Here is a 20,877-nt window from a genome sequence, read left to right as displayed (position 1 = left end):
GTGTGAATTAAAACTTCGTCCATTTAAACTGAATCCGAACAAATATTGACTTTCCGGATCTATTGGGACGCTAAAGAAAGCATTCTTGAGATCAATTACAGTAAAGAACGTTGCTTCTGAGTCAATAGCTGTTAATAATGAGGAGATATCTGGAACCACAGGGTATTGTGGTACAATACATTTATTTAATTCGCGCAGATCAATAACCAATCGATATACTGGTGATGCTTTTGGATCCGTTCTTTTAAGAATCTGAATTATCGGGGAATTACACACATTGGAGTCGGTTTCGACAACCACTCCTTGTGCAATGAGCTCGTCAATGATTTGCAGCAAAGCCACAACAGCATCTGGTGGTAACTTGTATTGTCGCATTCGTGGTAGTACTACTCCTGTTTTTAGTGTGACTCGATATGGTGTAATGTTCATGCAACCAACATCAGTCGGGCCTTGTGCCCATAAATGTGTAGGTAAATTCTGCAGCCGGTGATCCATGTCTCTGGACACGTAGTGACCCTTGAAGTCACGTAAAAATAATCGTACTCCTTCCGGAGAACAACATATTATAGCTCCTAGAGCTTTCAATGTTTTTATACCTAACAAGTTTTCTGGACATGATTTAGTAAGCAATAAATCTGTAGTACGTGTCAATGGACCAACCGTAAGTGGAAGGGGTTGTGTTACTTCATTAATGATAGGCTTTCCTGAGAATCCAAGGGAAATATTCTGTGAGCCTGAGAGGGGTGCCCCTGGAACTTCACTGCGTCGTATAGTTGTTCTGCTTGCCCCTGTATCAAGTAAAAACTTTCTGTCTTCCCCTAATAGTTCACTATGTACATAAGGTCCCTCTTGATCTACAGGAACCTCAATAAGGGGTAAGCCAACTTCCCTCTCTAGGCTATTTCATGTGTATCGCTGATAATCGGGATAATCAGCTTGTGCATACTGATACATCTGTTGTGTCGTTGCTTGTGTTGCAGCAATAGGCTGCGCTTGTGGTGGTGCTACAGTCTGTTGTGGAGCTGTCTGTTGCGGAGCTAGTTGTTGCGGAGCTGACCTAGGTTGTGCATGCTGAGGGATTTGTTGTTGATTCTGATCCTGTCTAGGTGGACGTGGTCTTTCCTGGGTTCTACCTGTGGCAATATTATGTTTCAGGACTGGACAATCGTGTATATAATGACCTTGTTGTTTACAATAGTTGCATGTCCCTTTCGCCGGACCTTTGGAATCACCCTTTTTATGACCATCAGCTGGAACTGACTGGGCAACAAGCATTTTCATTTTCGTATCTTTCATACGTCTTTGTTCATGTTCTTGTTCTTCTCTAATTCTATTGTGGTGATATTGTAACATCTGTAACATCTGTGACGGGGTATTACCTTGCCAGGTACTCTCAAATTTCAATACTCTATTCTTAACTTGCGGCAGGGAATTTTCAACTAATTTTGTCACAAACAGATGTGGATATGACTCGCTACTTGCTTTTATGCCACTATTTATACCAAAACATTTTTCAAATCGTGAATAGAAATCACTAGTGTCTTCATCTTGCTTTTGTTTACAGGCTGAGATTGCACCCCAGTCCTCCTTTTTCGTAGTTAATAAACGTGGCAGTACCTGCACTAGTAATCCTGGTAGTGCTGTAGTCTTTTCCCCAAGCCCTGATCCTGCAGCTCGGGCCTTTTCTTCGTTTTCTAATGCTGTCCAATCTATCTTTTGGTCTCCCACCTCCCATTCCTTTTCTTTGAGTTTCTCGTAAACACCGGCAGGCATTAACACTTTCAATATTTTCATAATGTCGGGGTAGGTATACTCTCCCATGAGTAACATGTCTTTTATCTCACGGTGGAAACCTGCTGGATCCTTGTCATGGCTGGGTACTACTTTCTTCATGTCTAATAATTCAATTTTAGTTATAGGCGTGTACACAAACACACGTGTAAAGTTATTATCTTCACCTCTGATTGGGTGTACTTCGCGTAAGGGATTCTGTCTATCTATGTGATACATTTTTCTTCCCATAGTGGGAACTGGAACGTGTTCTGGGCATACGAAAACTATATACTGGTTTCGAAATTCTAGAATTTCTTTAATTAAATCAGTACCTGACCCTCTCCATTTATTCGTGAGTAATTCGGTCAATATGTTAGGTAAGGGTCCAGGATCGGAGTGTTGGCTTTTATATAATATAAGGAGGTGTTGAATCATGTATATACTAGCTAAACGCTGTTCGTCTGGGGCAAGATTCAGAAACGTGTGTGCTAGTGCATCATCACTGTATTTGCTGGGACTGTCAGCCCATTGTACTGCTGACCTGGCTAATTCTTGTTCATCCATGGAATCGAGCATATGGTACCCCCTTCGGTCTCGGAGTAATTTATCAGCGGCTTGGAATAGGTGTTCAGGAGACCTTGTATTTAACATAGGGGCTTGGAAATGTCTGTTACATTCTGGACGTATCGGATGTGTCGGATCATTAAAACATCTGGTTTTATTAAAAGATCTTCCTTTACCTACATAAGCCATTGTTTCTCTTTGTCCTGTAGGCATTTCGTCCTCCTCTCCCTCTGATTCATGTTGATCTGACTCTAATCTTTCTGTATGTATTCGTTCTACTTCTTTGCGGATCTTTCGGCACATAACTACTATACATGTCTGTTTATCATGTTTCCCTTCTGATATATTCTGACCCCATTTGGTAAGTACTTGCATTTCCTCCTGATCCACCCCAGGCCTATCTCTGTTTCTGATCACACAGTTTATGAAGAAGCGTAACAGTTGTCTCTGTACATCCACTTTCTGGTATTCCATAGCTTCGTCAATACTTTCAGGGCCTCGCCCTGATTGGACAAAGTGGTATATATTGTCTAGATGTGCCACCATTCCTGGTAGCGTCGCTAAATATCTTGAAGTTCGTCGTATACGTAGTGATGACAGCAGCATACCGTCCCGTCTACCGGGCACAGGATCATATCTACAATCCACTAGATGCTCTTTAAACAAGTCTGAAGTTGCTAGCTGGGGTGTACGTTCGTATGCTAAATCTCTAAGGGATAATTTATTTCCTCGGGGTGGCGTGGCAAAGATTTCTGTTGTACCTCCTGTCGCACCGTCTGAGGTGCTAGGCACGAAAGGATTTGTGGGATGTAAGATAGAAGCTGCAGATGTAGGAAAAGCGGTAGAAGCAGATGGACCTGTGGGAATGTGCGTAGGAGTTTGTTGTTGCGGGGATACGGACGGATGATCTTGGCGTTGAGCACCATCAGTGGGCGGTGCGTGTGGCGGAGCATTAGCATATTCAGGAGCTACATCATCTAAATAGGAAGAAAGGAAAATATCTTTTGCTGTTTTGGGATGTGCTTTTATCGGGAGCAATGGGGGTGTCAAGTTTTTCGGTATTTCCGGGGTAGCCTTAGGTAACCCTTCGGCCAGAAGAGGATACATACCATTCATAAGGGTGTTTCGTTGTCTGTCTACTTGCTCTGTTTTTACTCGGGTACCTTCCTCAATTAATAAATTTTCTCTGGCTTTATTCGAATTCTCCCTACCTTTCTCATCCTGTCTGAGCGCTTTTTCTGTACGCCTATATGATTCTTTACGCCATAATTCAATGGCATCTTTCTGTGACTGTCTGGCTTTCTTTTTCCATAATTCTTCTTCTACTCTCATGATGCAATCTGCATCCCAGGTCCCCGCTGCGGGCCATCTCTGACTCTCTGGTAAATCTTTGGTGTAGTCCACCCATAAATCAAGAAATAATACGGCATCTAGGCCATGTTTATGATACATAAAGTACCCTGGAGTGTCCCTAGGTGGAATGGGAACAGCTTCTTCGAGTACCCCTTTTCTAGTTTTGATCTGTCTTAATTTTGAAAAGAGCGGCATTTTTAGACCTTATTACTTGAACACACTTTATACAATAAACACAATAATGAACAATCATTCAAACCACAATATGTAGAACGTATTAAAACAATTAACATTTAACAGTTAACGAACGATAATAACTAATAGAAAACTAGTTACTGACATAATACTGACACTAGATAGTACTTATTTATATGCAAGACATACTAGATATACTGCTAAACAGTACAGATACACTGCTGAAACAGTGCAGACCGGATTTGTGTACCCAAACCCGTCTTGACCGGCACAACCTATGTGCACGTCTAAATGCCTCCCCGGCAACGGTACTCACCGGGTAGCTTCGGAACGGAAGGCCTCGGAACTGAACTGAAACTGGACCGGACTGGACTCGACTCGACTGGACTCGGAACTTCGGAACCTGGTGGGCCTCTGTATACCTCGGATCTTGCTCTCTCAGCTAGGCTCTGGTCGGGACACTTCGCACTTCTCACCGCCTCGTCTGGGTGTTGATCGCAGCCTCAGTCACCCCCGCTCGGCCGGAGGGAGATACAGGAAATCCTGCGGGTACGCGTTGTTGTCCGTCCGGCTGTGGCAGGAGACCGGGCCTGCAACGCACCTCCGGCGCGTGAGATGAGAAAGTGTCCCTGTTCGGGCGCCAATTTATGTGGTAAATATTTCATTACCGGTACTATTTTTTATGCGGTAAAGTCTAGTAAGAATAACTCAGTAAATATAAGAGGCAGAATCCGTGGTATTAGAGGTTCTGAAAGGCTTTATTCCTCTACAAAGGAATTACAGTTCGAACTGCAGGCTTCAAATTCCATCACCACGAAGGTTCAGGAAGGGAAGGCAATACATTATTGACAAGTAATGATATTTATATGAAAAGTATTACATTAAGACAGATGCAAGAGGCGTAACAACTGATAGTACAGATAATGATACACATACGTAATGAAAAAAAGGCGTAAACATAGGCGTAACTAAAAACGTCATTAAACATGATGTCACAAGTGGGTGGATCCAAGAGAGAATCCTGCAATGTCAGCAGAAATGTTTGGCAGAGATGCGCGCGCAGCCGCATGACGTGTGATTGACGTACAACTAGAGGGTGAAGGGGACTTGACATTTAGCTCTACATGTGGAGACAGAAGTCTGGGGGGTCATGTCAACCTAATCCCAAATCATATCTAATATCTTATGTTTAAAGAACTCTATTATCCAAAAGGAAAGGTCTCTCGGGCGGAATCTATTCTATACTGACTGTTAGTGCGTGTACAAGCGTCTAAGTGTCTACATGAGATGCGAGGGGGCAGGAATCTTCCATGGTAACAGGGGCTATGAATTACTTGCATGAGGACAGTGGGGCCTGGCCCTTTGCTCGGTAGCTGGAAGAATGTTTACCTAAACTACTAGACAGGAATGCATCGGATGAGGAGCGGAGCAGATAATCTTGAAGGTGAAATACAGTTTTTGGCAGGCAACGGCCGGATCAGGCACCGTTAGCCGCGCAGGGAGTAGGACAAAGTTCATGGATACAGATGCAGGCTCGGACTGGAGCTTTCAGAGGCAGAAGGCAGGAAAAGGCTTGATGGCAGAATTCAGGGCCTACTCGCCTGAATCTGTAAAATGTGGAAAGTGAACCACATAAAGTCGGTGGCCTTTCATACTTAGGAATGGAATATCTGACCCATTCATGGCGGATCTGAAGGAGGACATGTTGACGGTGGACGCACATGTGTTTGCGTCTTCATAACTGGAACTGGAGGGAACATACATGTACTTATAGCATGCACATGGAGCCGTTGGGGTCTACGATAGGGGACATAACTGATCACAAAATTCATATTTCCTCAACACTTCTTTCATCACTCGCACTGCATACATCACCCCGCACCATTATGTGTTTTGGTTCCTTCCATTGAAGCAACATACTCAGTTGCATCCGGGACACACTCTGAACCTGTATCCACGTTCATCTGGTAGTGGATGGTTCTCTGATAAGTCCCTGGGTTCCCAAATGATGAAGCAAGCCACTTCTAGTGGGTGATGGGAATCTTTTATGCATACATAGACTTTTAATGCATATACATATCCAGTGTGATATTTTTGTGTTAACATTAAGACTGGTTGCAGTACTTGTAGTGTAGCACTTTCAAGGTCACTTGATTTTTTCAGACTCACAGGTTTCTTTGTTTGGTATGTTGATTTGGGGATTATTTACTGTTTGAGTCTCTAAAATCTTATCCCTTAGACCCCCACTCTATCTTGAGATATCTTATTATTGTTACCTTGTGACTCTAAGCATCTGGGACTCCCACGAGCAGTGGTACTGCTCAAAGCAAGTAACTGACCCCTGGCATCAGCTAGGAACCGCGAACCCTGCACACTCTGCACTCGCCAAGCCTGGCCTGTGCTTGAGTGGACAAAGACCACGAGGACGTCCCCCGGCGACTGTGACCCCGAATCCAGCACCCAAGGACCCACCTCGACGCTCCTGACGACGCCTGCAGCCTCGGAACCAGGGATCCCCCCCAACCTCGATCAACAGAGGGTTAGATTTCCCGACACCAAAAGGCACCCCGGCGCCCTTTGGACCCCTGTGCCCAATTCCTGGGTACCTACCTATCTTCAAACTACCCAACTTACCTCTCGAAGTGGTGGTCACACCTGAAGAATCTTCTTCCCCGAGCTTGCAGCCGTTGTTCGTTCTTGAGCTTCTCCATTGCAATCCATTGAGCGCCCGACGGCTCAAAAGCACCCTGCACCCAGCCGCCCGAGTGCCCCTGGCAGTGCAACTTCTACTCTAACCTACTTCCCCCTTTGCCCTGAGCAAGTGACCAGGAGCCCAGCTCCCACAGCCGCGTGGCCTGCTAGCCAGCAGCCACCAACCACAGGCCCCCTGCCTCCCATAGGATAACATTGCACCTACCTCACTCTGCACCTGGCTGCCCCTGTGCCGCTGAGGGTGTAACAACTATACTTACCTGACCCTGGGAGACCCCTGAGTCTATGCCCAGAACCTTAACTCTGCCAGTCGAGTACTTACCCAAAAGCCGATAATTCACTTTTCTTCCATAGGGTAACATTGACTGGCTTCACTTGAAAATTCTTCTAAGTGTGGAGTTGCTAAACTTTAAAATATTCACCTAAAATCAACCGAGTAATGAAATCGAAAATACTCACCTGCTATTAGGAGAGATCCCAGTGCTGGATCTTGGTGCCCAGCACTGACCCTGAAAAGTAATTACAACCATACTTACCGCTAACTCAATTTTCTTCCATAGCAAACCTTTGACTGTTTTTCTGTGAAATTTCTTGAAAGTGTCGATTTTTGCAAACTACAAATATTCTATAAAAATCGTACCAACTGTGAAAACTTAATTACTTACATGTTTTAGATAGATGTCCCAGTACTGAGCCTAGGAGCCCAGCACTGGATTACAAAAGTAGCGAAAACATACCTTACCTGCAACTTGAATTTCCTTCCATAGGATAACATTGCCTGATTTTTGCTGAAAGAGTTTCTAAGTGTCGATTTTGCAAACTTACAATATTCGTTAAAAATCGCCTGTATAACCTAAACGCATTCTCTCAACTGCTTACAGGTGATACACTAGTGCTGAATCCAGGATCCTACCCTGAGCTAGATAAAGTAACAATAACCCCACTTACCTGCTAAGTGAATTTCCTCCCATAGGATAACATTGGTGATTTTATTAGAAACTTTTAATATACCAAAATATTGCTTAAAAATCACAACAGTAACTAAAACGTATTTACTCACCTGTTTTGAGGAACTGTCCCAGAACTGAATCTAGGATCCAGTCCTGGAGTTAGAAAAGTAATCAATTGCATTTACTTAGAATTTCCCATTGAGCTCAATGTATAATTGTGTTTGAATTGTGTTGCCAATTGCAACAAACTGTAACTATTGCATTCAAAAGACTATTGCCTACTGAAAAGTATTTAACTAAAGCATCTCATTCTGAGAAAGTATATTTTGATACCTATTGTTGGTTCTAAAATAAAACAACCATATATTTTTATATACAAACCATTGGCCTAGAGTTCAGTTCATGTGTGTGAGACCATTTGCTGACTGAGTGTGTACAACAAATGCTTTACACTGTCCGCTGATACTGCCTTACTGCTCGACCAAGCTACCACTTTAGCGAGTAAGGTTATATCTAACTTTAGCCTCTGCAGTATATACAGAGCCACTTTCCTACAAGCCCTCCAAGACCGTCTTTCTTGTCAAACATGTAGAAAGTGTTTTTGCTCAGATGTGGGTATAGGTTGACTTTCAAAGGACATGCTCGCTTGACTTGGACTGTAAATCATCAGAAACTGAATTGATTTAAAATGTTCCACAAACCAACTCTGCACAGTTAATTTCACAACTGAGTTGCAGAGCCATTTCTAGTCTAGTGAGTATAGACCAGAGCAACAACTTAGCAAGAGGTGAGCCAACACCCTTGTGTTGTGCGGTGTACCACCAGACCATGGATGAAATTAGTCAAGTCGTTTTTGCAAGGGTATCCAGATAACAGTACCACCATGAATACCTCAAAAGGAGTTTTAGACTTGTACAATCCAGATACGAGTGATGGTACCAGGAAGGTGAATGCATCTCCAGGTTATGGAATAATCGCAAACTTTGTCAGTTAGAGCCCTCAAAGTCACTAAATTAACCTGAGCTCCACCCTCTAGTAGCTATGGCACAGAGCATGTGGGCTTAACTTAGGGAAATTTGTAAATTATTTATGCCATACCTAAAAAATAAGGTTGAAATACAAAACAACAAAGACTCCAAACCGAATAAGAAAAATAGAGTGAAATATAAATGAAATGACACCAAAATAACAAAATTCTAATAAGGGGAACAAGTTAATAGCACCAAGAAGCATAAAGTGCCAAGGAAGCATGGAAGTCCAGCACCTATGTGTAATTTGAGATTGACCTCGATGCAGCCCTGATCGGATTCTCCAACAAGGCTTGTCCTAGTCAAAGATTTTACCTTATGGCTTTGGTCCTTTGAGTCCCAAACCATCACAGGAGTACACTTCTAAAGCCCTCCTTATCCCCCCCCAAAGACCTCGGTGGAGGCACTTGGAGACTTAGAGGCTATCCGGCAGATGCCACACAGCAGTTGACAGTCCAGGCACAGTTGCCACAGGTCAACTGGGCAGCTGCAGGAATAGGCTGGTTGTAGCTTCTTGTGTCCATGTAGCTTTATCAGTAGGTCCGCCTTATGACCCGGAGTCTCCTCTACTTTGTCCTGGGTACATGAACAAGCAGATTCAGTCCTCTCCTGTCACAGGCAGCAGATTCAGTCCGCATTGTGTCTTCCACAGGTCCAGAAGTGTTCTGCAGTGAGTGTCTGGAGATACCACATTTATGGCAGGCAGTAGCTAGTGAGTGGGAATGACTCCTAGGCAAGCCCTAATCAGTGGGGTAAAAGGGCCAACCCTACCCACTTTGTGCTTTTATGTGATGGTGAAAGATGGCCACACTAAACTTGGATACTAAGGACTGTGAGGAGTGAAGTACTCCTAGTGTTTGCCCCCATCTAACACCAAAATCTAATTTGAAGCAACCTTGCTACCCCCGTGAACTAAGACAGAAGATAGGTAGCTCAAAGCAGGGTTTTCCAGCAACCAGACAGTGGATACTCAAGAATTGTTTTGGCATCCTGTTTTCACCCGCTGAGGTGCCCCCCAAATGTTATATGTAAAACCCCAACAGACCTGTCTAGCAGGATTTGGCACTGTAGTGTCAGAATATGCAGGACAAGGTTTTGAGCATACTTTTTGTCAGGTTCAGAGAGGCCATTTTTGCTCATTCATGTTCGCCTAGCGTTTGCTCCAGGGAGGCATTTCACACCTATGCTAATTTATGTCTGGCAGAAGTAGGAGAGCAATATGCAAATGAGCCTCAAGTTACTTTAGGCAAGGAAAAACTAACTTTCTAAAAGTAACTTTTGCTTAATATTTATCAACAATCCGACTTCACCATTGAATCAGATTTTTAATAACTATTAAAAATAGCTAAATATCTTTCTTGAGGTTTCCAAACTAAATTATTATTACTTAATGTAACCATGGCACAGTCAACCTTGCTAAAGTGCTGAATAGCTTTGTGGCTTTTATCACTGCAAGGACTTTTAACAATCAATTTCTGTATGTCCTACTTTGTTAAATACCATGCACCTTGCCTTATGGGCCAAAAGGCCTACATAAGGTTGACTTATAAAAATATAAAAGGCCAAGCTACAAATGCAGGCATGCAGTCATGTTTGCACTGTCACTGTAGTGGATGATACAGTGGGGACTTATTGATAAGTTAAATATGCCAATTAGGTTTATGGCAATTTCACCATGTTGAAAGAGGGTGCCGAGGCACTTCAGCACTGTGCACAGAGTTCTAAAGCCACCAAATAAATAGGGTTCCGCCAAAGGTTAGAAATACGGGTTGAGCACGCAGAAAAGGCAGATTTCCTACACTCCTTTTGAGGTATTTTGTCCTCCTTCAATGCACATGCTATTGAACAATATCTGGATTTCTTCAGGGGCACAAGTGCGGGTAGCGGTGAAGCCGTTAGATGAATGTCACACTCTAGATCTTAGTTTTTGTTCATGACAGCCAGAAAGGATGCGAAGCGGGAGGGTATCAAAATATGTGGCAGGAGAAAGACTTTGCAGCTAGTATTGTAGTTAATCACTGGCAACTTTAAGCCAGTAACATCTGTGCCAACTCCTGATCCGTCACCCCACCCCACTCTACTCATTCTCATCTTCTGTCTTCACAGGTTGCTGGAGACTACAAGTATCACCCTGAGTGCTTTGCTTGTATGAGCTGTAAGGTAATCATAGAAGATGGTGAGACGTACGCTCTAGTAAAACGCTCTACACTCTACTGGTAAGACTGAAACCTGCAGTAGCATTCTGTATTTGACGGTCCTGCACTAATGCTGATTTCAACACTACTTTTTAAGCACGTGAATTTAACAAGGTAGTGCTGTAACTCTGCTCCTGCTTGTGTAGCCCGATGTGAGAAAAAAACACTATGTGCTAATGATGAATAAAAAACATTGGTGAGTGAACGACACAGCAAGATAACAGATAATATTTGGTGGAGCCCAGACCAACCTGCAAGAACAGGAGACTATTTTACAGTGAAGATATTTACGTAGTAGTAGCATCTGATATGAGGTGCTTTGGATAGACCACTTGTGTATCTGTTTTGGTTGAGACCAGATTGGATAAACGTAAACATGGTTTTGCAGGTGTTATGATGGTGCATGTAGAATTATACCATTCAGCTCACAATCAGGTTGCTTTACATATTTGCGTTACTTATGTTCACATTATCAAATTCTATTACACATTTGTATTAGGTTGCATGTATTTACAGTTTGAGATGCATGGAGATAGTAATTTTCGCAGAACCACATTAGGGGCCTGATTATGATTTTCGGCAGTGCTGGGGCGGGTGGTATGCCACTGCCCCACCCCTGCACCACCGAGACTCGCCGCTGCCTACCCAATTACGACTTTAAAGTAGTCTGGCGGGTGGCGTGGCGATCCCAGGGTGGTGCCTCTTTCAAAGGCTGCAGTGCCTTTAAAAAAGTTGTCCACAAGCGCATGAAGCACTGGGGGCTCTCTATGGCCCCCTTTGTTTTCTCTTGGTCAGGGTTGACATGGAATAGAAACCTCTGTCAGTGCCGGTTGTATTGCTGCGCACTCCCAAATAGAGAATACCACTCTCCCAACAGGGAGGCTCAAACATGACGAAGCAATAAAAGCAACACCACCTGGAAAGTGATTTCGCTTTATAAAATGAAGCACATCAAAGACTGTTTTCAGAATAGGCTTGGGGTTTTATTTATGCAATGCTCTCTAACGGAAAGGCTTTGCCAAATGTCAAATGAACAACATTCAAATGTGTATATATATATATATATGTGTGTGTGTGTGTGTATATATGTATATATATGTGTGTGTGTGTGTGTGTGTATATATATATATATGTGTATATATATATATATATACATACACACACAAGCAATAGTAACATACTTGGCAAATGCAACTGTTAAATACATGGGGAGAGGATGTAGCCTTATGGCTGGAGCGGTCGACATCGAAGCTGTGGAACCCGGTTCGAGTCTCGACACTAAAAAATCTTGTGATTCTGGGCAAATCACTTAATCTCCCCGTGCTTAACAAAAAAAAAAAAATGAATGTTCTTCTGTAACGAAACTGGTGCTTGTGTAAAGCGCTCCGATACCCCTTTTCTCGGGTCTAGTTCGCACTATATAAAACTCTAAAAAATAAAATAAAAAAAATAAAAATAATAATATGGAATGAAACACAAGTAGATAATACTGGGCATCCTGCAAGAATTCAGAAAGCTATATACACTAAATACATCAAATGATTAACTTGGGTGTGCACACAGACCCTCACACATCACAAAGTCAATACTCAAAACACAACACCTCAGATGATTATAGCCACTGGAAACTGAAGGTGCACACAGACACTCACACATCACAATGACTATTATAGACACTGGACACTGAATGTGCACACAGACAATTATGCATTACAATGGCAACAATCAAAAATAAAACACATCACCTGGTGCAAACATAATCATGGCCCACTCCAGACTGGGGGATTCACAGCCGGGGTCAGAAGACTCCGCAACCAGATTCTTGCACTGAAGATGCATCCATCGTTGAGGCTCAAACCCCGGGTTTCCATGTCAGCAAACCTCAGCTTTATAATCTCAAAACACAATAGAAGGTTCCGAGAGGCCTACCCTCTGCACCAAGGACATTTACTGGAATAGCCCACTTTCCATGCAAGCATTCCAAGGGCAAAGGAGTTCTTGCGTTCCTTCTGCATTCTATTGTGTTCCAGCCTTTATCTTGGCAAAGCCTACGAAAGTCTCCAGTGGTACATTCAACAATCTCCGAAAACAAAGCAACCTTTAGCGTGAATAACCTAAATAACTTCAGTAATCTGTGGGCCTGCCTGTGCGCGCAGAAAGCTCAAGCAAGACAGTCAGAATTCAAGATGACATGAGGGCATGTCAAAGCCAATAGTAAAAGCTTCGTAATACTTCCCAATGTACAACACAATGCACATTTGTGCACCACTCCCTATCGCACTGGACACTTCATCTCCCAATGTACAACATGATGCACATTTGATCACTACTGCTCATAACGCTGCACTCCGAGACCAAGAAGTACATTCTCTCTCCCTCTCCCTACCCCATCCCCTCTTCCCCCCCCCTCTTCCCCCCCCCCTCTTCCCCCCCCCTCTTCCCCTCCTCTCTTCCCCTCCTCTCTTTTCCCCTCCTCTCTCTTCCCCTCCTCTCTCTTCCCCCTCCTCTCTCTTCCCCCTCCTCTCTTCCCCCTCCTCTCTTCCCCCTCCTCTCTTCCCCCTCCTCTCTTCCCCCTCCTCTCTTCCCCCTCCTCTCTTCCCCCTCCTCTCTTCCCCCTCCTCTCTTCCCCCTCCTCTCTTCCCCCTCCTCTCTTCCCCCTCCTCTCTTCCCCCTCCTCTCTTCCCCCTCCTCTCTTCCCCCTCCTCTCTTCCCCCTCCTCTCTTCCCCCTCCTCTCTTCCCCCTCCTCTCTTCCCCCTCCTCTCTTCCCCCTCCTCTCTTCCCCCTCCTCTCTTCCCCCTCCTCTCTTCCCCCTCCTCTCTTCCCCCTCCTCTCTTCCCCCTCCTCTCCTCCCCCTCCTCTCCTCCCCCTCGTCTCCTCCCCCTCGTCTCTCAACCTCGCTCTCGCCCTCCCCCTCCCCCTCTCTCTATCTCTCTCCCTCTCCATCTATCAAATAAATGGGTTTTTGGCGGCTGATGGAATCTGGAAGTCCTATTCAAATGGTAGTTAAGGTCTGAGAAGCCCTTTTATTGAGATGCAAGGCTTGGTAGGTGAGATTTGACAGAAGCTTTGGGCTGTAGGTTCTGAGAGTCCTAATAAAAATTAACAGGTGCTTTTGGGATCGGAGAGCTGTTATAAAAAGCAAATGGGGTCTGATGAGATGTGAAAGTTCCAATAAAAAAATAGGGGCTGATTGGATCAGAGTGGAATATGTTACTATTTCTTGGTGCAGTTTCATAGGATGCCCAATAACCGGAAATAAACATTAGTTCAGGGATAATTAATGGGACGTCCTTGGGTCTAAGAGCTTGTTTAAAATATCTTAAGGTACTTTGACCAATTGCAACCTCTCATGAGACATGTACATAATGACTGTCATACATGCAGTACCGAAAGTAGCAAGAACACTGATATGTCTTCACAGCACCATGCACTGCTGCTCTGTCTGACTGCAGTTTTCCGCTTCTCCAGCCCCTGACTTATTTCTTAAAGCAAGCTTGCACTTAATCCTTCTCATTTGCTAAACATTACTGTAAAAAACCCACTAACTGGAGGTTTAGGCCCTTCTTTGTCACTTCATCCATGACAGGCTGGTGTGTTTTTATAAAGTTGAAATAAGCTCTTCCTGGAAGGAAGTCTGCACGCTAGAAGGCCCTACTGGTCTTCTCGATTGATACTCCAGACAGGTCTTCCCATAACTGAGAGCTTATTTCTGTCACCGTAGGCAATGTTTGGGACAGTGACTAGCCAGCCAGTGTTTCATTTGTCTACTTCTGGGCGTAGCTGTCAATAATACTGCAAGTATAGTTGCACTAGCTCCCGGGTATCTTCGGGGCACACTGCACCTCCAGTTATCTTTGTCTTAACCCCTTCCCCACTCATGACGGAACCACTCCGTCATGAGCCACGGTCGCCGTGTGCTCATGACGGAGTGGTTCCGTCATGCTGCGGCCTTTGGCGGCCGCGCCGCCCACGCGGCGCTAATTCCCCGCCTGTGCGGGCGATTAGCGCAGTGGGCGGAGTCATGACGGAACCCCTCCGTCATGAGCACAGCTCAACCGCGGCTCATGACGGAGTGGTTCCGTCATGAGCACCGTGCTGCCCCCCCCTTCCCCAGCGCTGCGGCGGAATTCCCGCCGCAGCGAAAGGGTTAATAGGTTTGAGAGGGGTCAATTTCCATTTTGCTTTAGAGCAAAACTACGGAGTGATGTGTACAGTCGAGCACTATGGACTTTGGTATAGTGGACAACACCTTAAAATACCAGATACCCTCTGCCTCTTTCCTGTAACCAACACATTGAACTGTAGGAGCAAGAGCTTGATTTTGAAACAAGAATATGTATTTGATGCTGTGCAACAGAAGCACATTACTTTAGGCAGAATAAATAATACGTCTGTGTGACAGAGAGGTCATTTTATTTTTCACCAGAGCAGCCTTTTTTAAAGTTAATCCTGTTTGCATGACTGAGCTATCCAGGGATTAGGGAACGAGCTGGTTTCTGAGATGAGGCACAGGATACCCACGCTCTGCCCATTCTTGCCAGTACGATCAACATCGCTTGATGGAATGTTTGGAATGGAGTCCCACCAAATAAAATGTGCTCCCTTTACAGAGGACTCTGTAAACAGTTGTTTATTTCAGCTCTGGAAAAGTTATGATGTGTTTTCACTCCAGTAATCCGTATGTAGAACAGTCTTAGAATCTTCAAAAAATACTGTTACACTGACACATAAAGCATTTGCTGCAACATCCCAGAGAAAGACCCTGAGACATGCTGGTCTGCTGTTAGTCATTGTTGACTTGACTAGACCATGGTAGGCTAATCTACTTGGTTTCATCCATTTTCTACACAGGGCCAAAAGCAAAATTGATAAGGAAGATTGGATCAGCTGTTCTTTGGTTTTAAACAACATTAGTCAGCATTTCTGGTTGGTATATAGCTTTAAAATCTGATGTTACCTGGAGGTAAATACAGCCACAGATGCTGACCTTGCCTTTAGATTACAACCCACTTTACTAGAAACATGTTGGTAAAAACAATGTAAAGCAGCGGATAAGAAATATAGATAACCATGGCTTTGTAGTTCCTATATTAAATATTGTCCCATGTGGAACTGCCAGCTGAATTGGAGGAAGGATGTACCTTCATGACTGTCTGAGCAATCTCGTATTCTGCAGCTGACTGCATCCGCCATTGAGAATTGAGGATTCCCAAGACAGCAAAAACCAGTGGGCAAACAGTGGTGATTAAGGTGTCCACACTGAATTAACTTTGCTTGCAGAACATGGAGCAGTCTGCTGTAGCTATCCATTTCTCCTTGGAAATTGGAGAGAAGAAAGCAAACTATACGCATTACAACATCTGAATCCTGGCCTGATGCTTCAAGAGTCCAGGCCAAGAAGAAAAGCAAGAAAACTAGTGTTGGCACAGCATATGTGACAGTAAAGAGATGCTGCCACACCAGTAAGAGGACATGCGGTTTGTTACCAGATAGTATAATAGTATGGCAGAACTTATCACACTGATGCCAAGAGGCACCGGGACTCAAAGCCTGGTGGTGCTGGAGGAGTCCTCATACATAAATGAGCCAAACCAGCCTAGTATGACCAGTAAATGTGACTTGAACAGCCAAAAAAGCTTATGGAAATCCAGACTCATTTGTTTGTAAATGACGTATCTGTCAATAGGAGAGATGTGTCTGGCAACAGGATACAGTTTAGAATGTTCACTTCGAAAAGGTCACTCCTCCGAACAGCAATAACCGTTCTGCAAGAATGGACCAGGAAAGCACCCAAAACATTAAAATGACTGGTTCATCTATTATAGTCCACCTCAACCTTTCTTTATAGTTTCTTCCTGTAGTTTGTAAAACATGGCACTTTTTACAAAAGATTGTGTGCTGAAGAATACAAATGTGTGGTACTTTTTTGAAGCAGAAGTTACTTGCATGGGGCTATTCTGAGCTCTACTACCTTCATCTCTGTGGAGCATTCCTGGTTTATCCTTGTTCCTTTTACACAAGGGGATTTGAAATAGGAACTTATAAATAGGTCAGTGGCACCAGAGAGTAAAACAAGCAAAGATGCTGAAAAAGCGTTCTTGGATCTTCTGCTTTACGCCAAGAGCCATTTTAGATTGCAAGTCGTTCAAAGAATGTTTTTATGTTGGAAAACCAGTATTGCAGGTAGGTAAAATTTTCTTACAATGCATATTGGAGAACTCCTAAAACGGCATTTTAATACTTTAGCAGATATGCTTCTTGGTTGAGGGGGAACTTGTACGGTCGGGGCTGTGTGGACATGCAAATCCCTTATGAATTGACTGTGATGTTATGCTCAAAGGTTGAGCTCCAAGAGTTTTTTCTTTTGTCTTCACAGTGGGAAATGCCACAATCTGTTAGTTCTTGGACCAACGTTTGAACGTCTGTCCACTAACCCACCGCATGAGCAGCTTCCGTACACACTTACTCTGGTCTCCATCCCTGCAGCGACCAATGGCAATAGAGGCTTTTCTGTATCTGTGGAAGGAGCCTCATCCAGTAACGGCACTGGAGTTCAGGTGAAAGAGTGAGTATTGTTCTACTGCTGCGATCTCTGTCCTAAATGGTTAGTGTGTTGTGGATGCATGTAGTTCTGGTGGAGCTTAAGTAACTATGGCATTTGGGTAGACACCAGTAAGGCATGTCTTGTAGTGATTTGGCACTTATAGAATCAGGCTAGGGGGACCCTTCTCAATTGTGTTTGTAGTTCATGAAGCAGCATCTGACCAACCTGCACTCATTTCTTCCTGTGATACATCTTGCTTTGGAGTAGGCATTTGTACCTGCTTATGGCCTGACGACCGCACAAATTCTTCAAGTCCATGGCCTCTTGCAACATAAAGGTTGTCTCCGGGTAAACTTATTTTCCTGACACTATTACTTCCACTAGGCCCATTAATGAGATTCACGCTTGGAGAACCTCAGAACCATCTGGACATGGTTGTGCATATGACTGATCCTACATTTGTTCCCTAGTTGTTGAACAATTTTCATTACGACATTCCACATACAAAATGTTTTCTAACCTGCCTGCATGCTTTCTTTTCTAAGGAAATTTCCACAACCTTTGTGTATGCAGCCCTCGCTTAAAGCCAGGTTTGCATTTTGTAGAGCAGCTGTTGATGGCAATGATTTCAATACATTGCATAGGACGGCCATTTTTCTGTTGTCTGCGCCCACTCTGCCTGACCTGAGGCTGCTTCAGTGGCCTTTTCCAATCATTTGTCAAAACATTAGTGGAGGTCACGCTTGGACTGCTTTACAGTCTGTGTGTGGGAGCCTTTGTACCCATACCCTTAAACAGTGCAAAATATGTCCAGGAGGGTCTGGAAAAACTTTTTTTTTTTAAACAAATTTTTTTATTGAAAAAACAAACGGGGAAGGAAAAACAGAGGAACAGAGTGCAGTGTGATTCCAAATTTTCATACAAATTTGGTACAGTGAAACAGCATCCGACATGCTGGTACAGTAGATCAATACTTGGAGCTCGTGCCATGTACAATTGTAAAAATATAGACATTATTCCCTCACATGGTCTGCCAAGTGTGGGGAGGTATCGGCAAAAGGTGTGCAAATCATCCCTCTAGACACGTTCCATGCCCCCCAAATTCTTGGCCATTTTTGTGGGCATCCTCTACTTTCATATGCCACCCTTTCTGCCTGCGTACACCAGTCCATATCAGACTCCCAGTCACAAAACTTGGGTTTAAGTAAGCCCTTCCAAGTCCTTGCTATGTTGCGTTTCGCAGCCATACAGCTGAGGGTGACCCAAACCCACTCGGCTCTAGACTGATCAGTTGCTTTCCAGATATTAAGGAGGCACAAGCGGGGCGAAACTGCAATGGTTTTGTGACATGTAGAGGACAGTGCCGATGTAACCCTGCCCCAGTATGCTTGAAGAATCGGGCAATCCCACCATTAATGCAGGTACGTACCAAATTGGCCACATCCCCTAGGGCAGGTATCAGAGTTCAGGGCACCTATTTTTACAAGTGCAGAACTAGTGTAGTATGCCCTGTGTAGGAGTTTTAGTTGGATGAGATTAAATCGCGAACGTATCCCCACCTCACGGGGGGCGGCCAGTGCTTCCTGCCATTCTTTGTCATCAAGGTCCCCAACATCCTCCACCCATCGTGCACGAACTTACCCTAGTGCGTCCGGTGTATTAAGTATTTTGCGATATGTCAGGGAAATTGCTTTTTCTTGGAGATAGTCGTCCAGAAATCTGTCCTTCAGGGGCGAGGAAGCAGTTAGTTCCGTACCCTTGGGTATCGCCTTTTGTAGCGCGTTCCGGGCTTGGAGATGTCAAAGTTTCCCCGCCCTGCAACTGATAATCTCTCTGGAGATCGCTGAAGTTGACCACCTCGCCCACAGATCACCAACCCTGGAGAGACCAATCGTGTCCCACTTGTCGATACAAGGATGCTTCAACAGCAATCCCAGTTGGTATGTGTCCAGCAAAGGATTAACTTGTGTAATTCTACCCTTCCATCCCAATGCGGTTGTCACAGCGTGCCATATAGCAACTGTGGTAGAAGTCCTGGTGTATTTCGGAGCCTGGTTCCTTCCACCATAGATTACCCTGGGGTAATTGCCAGTGAGCATGTTCTGCCTATCCATCTTATAGGTGGGGTCCGTCCCAGGCCAATGCACCCACTGGTTAATGACGGCCAACTGGGAGGCCCAATAATAGCCTTTGACTGTGGGTAGAGCAATATACCCTCATCATACCAGCTTTTCGTGAGTTTAGTCAAGGCTTTTCTAGGGGCACCATTATTCCAGAGCAAGGACCGTACCTCTGCTTCAATAGTAACGAAGTATTGCGCTGGGACCAAATAAGGTGTGTTCTGTAGGGCATAGATAAAGCGGGGGAGTGCCATCATTTTATAGAGAGCAGCTCTGCCCAAATAGGGTAAGGGGCAGGGTTTTCCAGTGTCGAACATCAGCCTGAAATTGGCTTAGCGGAGGAGCCAAATTATGTTCATAAAAAAATCTCAGGGTAGGTTGTGGCATAGATTCCCAAATATATAAATCCCTCTGTGACTATTTTCGCCCTGCACTCCCTAGGTAGGGTTGGGTGGGCCCCTCTCAGAACGTACACAACAGACTTATCCCAGTTAATGGTGTAACCAGAGTATTTTAGAAAAAGAGCGAATATATGGAGTGCACGGTGGATGGAAACGTACGGTCTGGCCAAATAGAGCAGAATATCATCAGTGTAGAGGGAGATTTTATCCACCCAATCCACTGACCACTTCAGGCCCTTAATGAGGGGGTCCCCTCTGATCCAGACTGCCAGGGGCTCTAGGGCCAACGCAAAGAGCAAAGGAGAAAGGGGATATCCCTGCCTCGTACTCTTCTGCAGTATGAATGTTTCCGAACGACCCCCATTAACTGTAATGCGGGTCATCGGTTCCGAATAAAGGAGGCGCACCCAGGATAAGAACCTCTTCTCGAACCCATATCTTTAAAGGGTGGCAAGTAAAAAAGGCCATTTGATCATGTTGAACGCCATCTTGGCGTCCAAGGACATAATCACAGTATCCTCCCGAATTGTGGCCGCCCTACCCAGAACCCCGTGGAGGCATCGGAGGTTCAGAGCAGTGTTTCTGGCTGGCATAAATTTGGACTGGTCTGGGTGGATCAGTTTGTGGAGATGCAGTGAGAGGTGACGTGCGAGGATTTAAGCTAGAATTTTAACTTAAGGGTCCAAATTGGCCTGTTTGAGTCACAGTGCTCGGTAGGTTCACCCATTTTGTGAGTAACCACTATGTTGGCCAGCCTCTGTTTTGCTGGCAGAATCCCCTTGTTCACGCTTTCCTCGTACATTCGTATGAGGTATGGGGCAATAGTGGTGGAGTTCGTCTTATAGAGTTCAATATGAAGGCCACTGGGGCCCATGTCTTTTCCAGATTGTAGGGCGCCAATCGCCTTGGACACCTCCTCAGTGGTCAGTACGGAGTCCAATTCCTCCACTTCTTGAGTCAAGAACAGGGTGTCCTATGGTATCCAAAAGTTCCTTTGCCTCTGCATGGGTGGAAGCCTGCGTGGAGGCATAAACCTGTCGA

The 20,877-nt window shown here is 44.6% G+C and overlaps 1 protein-coding gene across 2 annotated transcripts in view; it reads left to right on the top strand.

Annotated features, from left to right (window-relative positions):
* LIMK2 (LIM domain kinase 2) overlaps positions 1-20,877 on the top strand; it is a 355,925-nt gene that overhangs the window by 154,279 nt on the left and 180,769 nt on the right. For both annotated transcript variants that reach the window (XM_085635885.1, XM_085635886.1), the window contains 2 exons: positions 10,682-10,791; positions 17,148-17,336. In XM_085635885.1, the coding sequence (XP_085492011.1) occupies positions 10,682-10,791; positions 17,148-17,336 (299 nt within the window). The remainder of the gene's footprint in view (positions 1-10,681; positions 10,792-17,147; positions 17,337-20,877) is intronic.

Source organism: Triturus cristatus, chromosome 11, assembly GCF_964204655.1.
Source record: "Triturus cristatus chromosome 11, aTriCri1.1, whole genome shotgun sequence".
NCBI classification, from domain to species: domain Eukaryota; kingdom Metazoa; phylum Chordata; class Amphibia; order Caudata; family Salamandridae; genus Triturus; species Triturus cristatus.
Note: the sequence above shows the minus strand (reverse complement) of the source record. Positions and strands in the feature narration are given on the sequence as shown.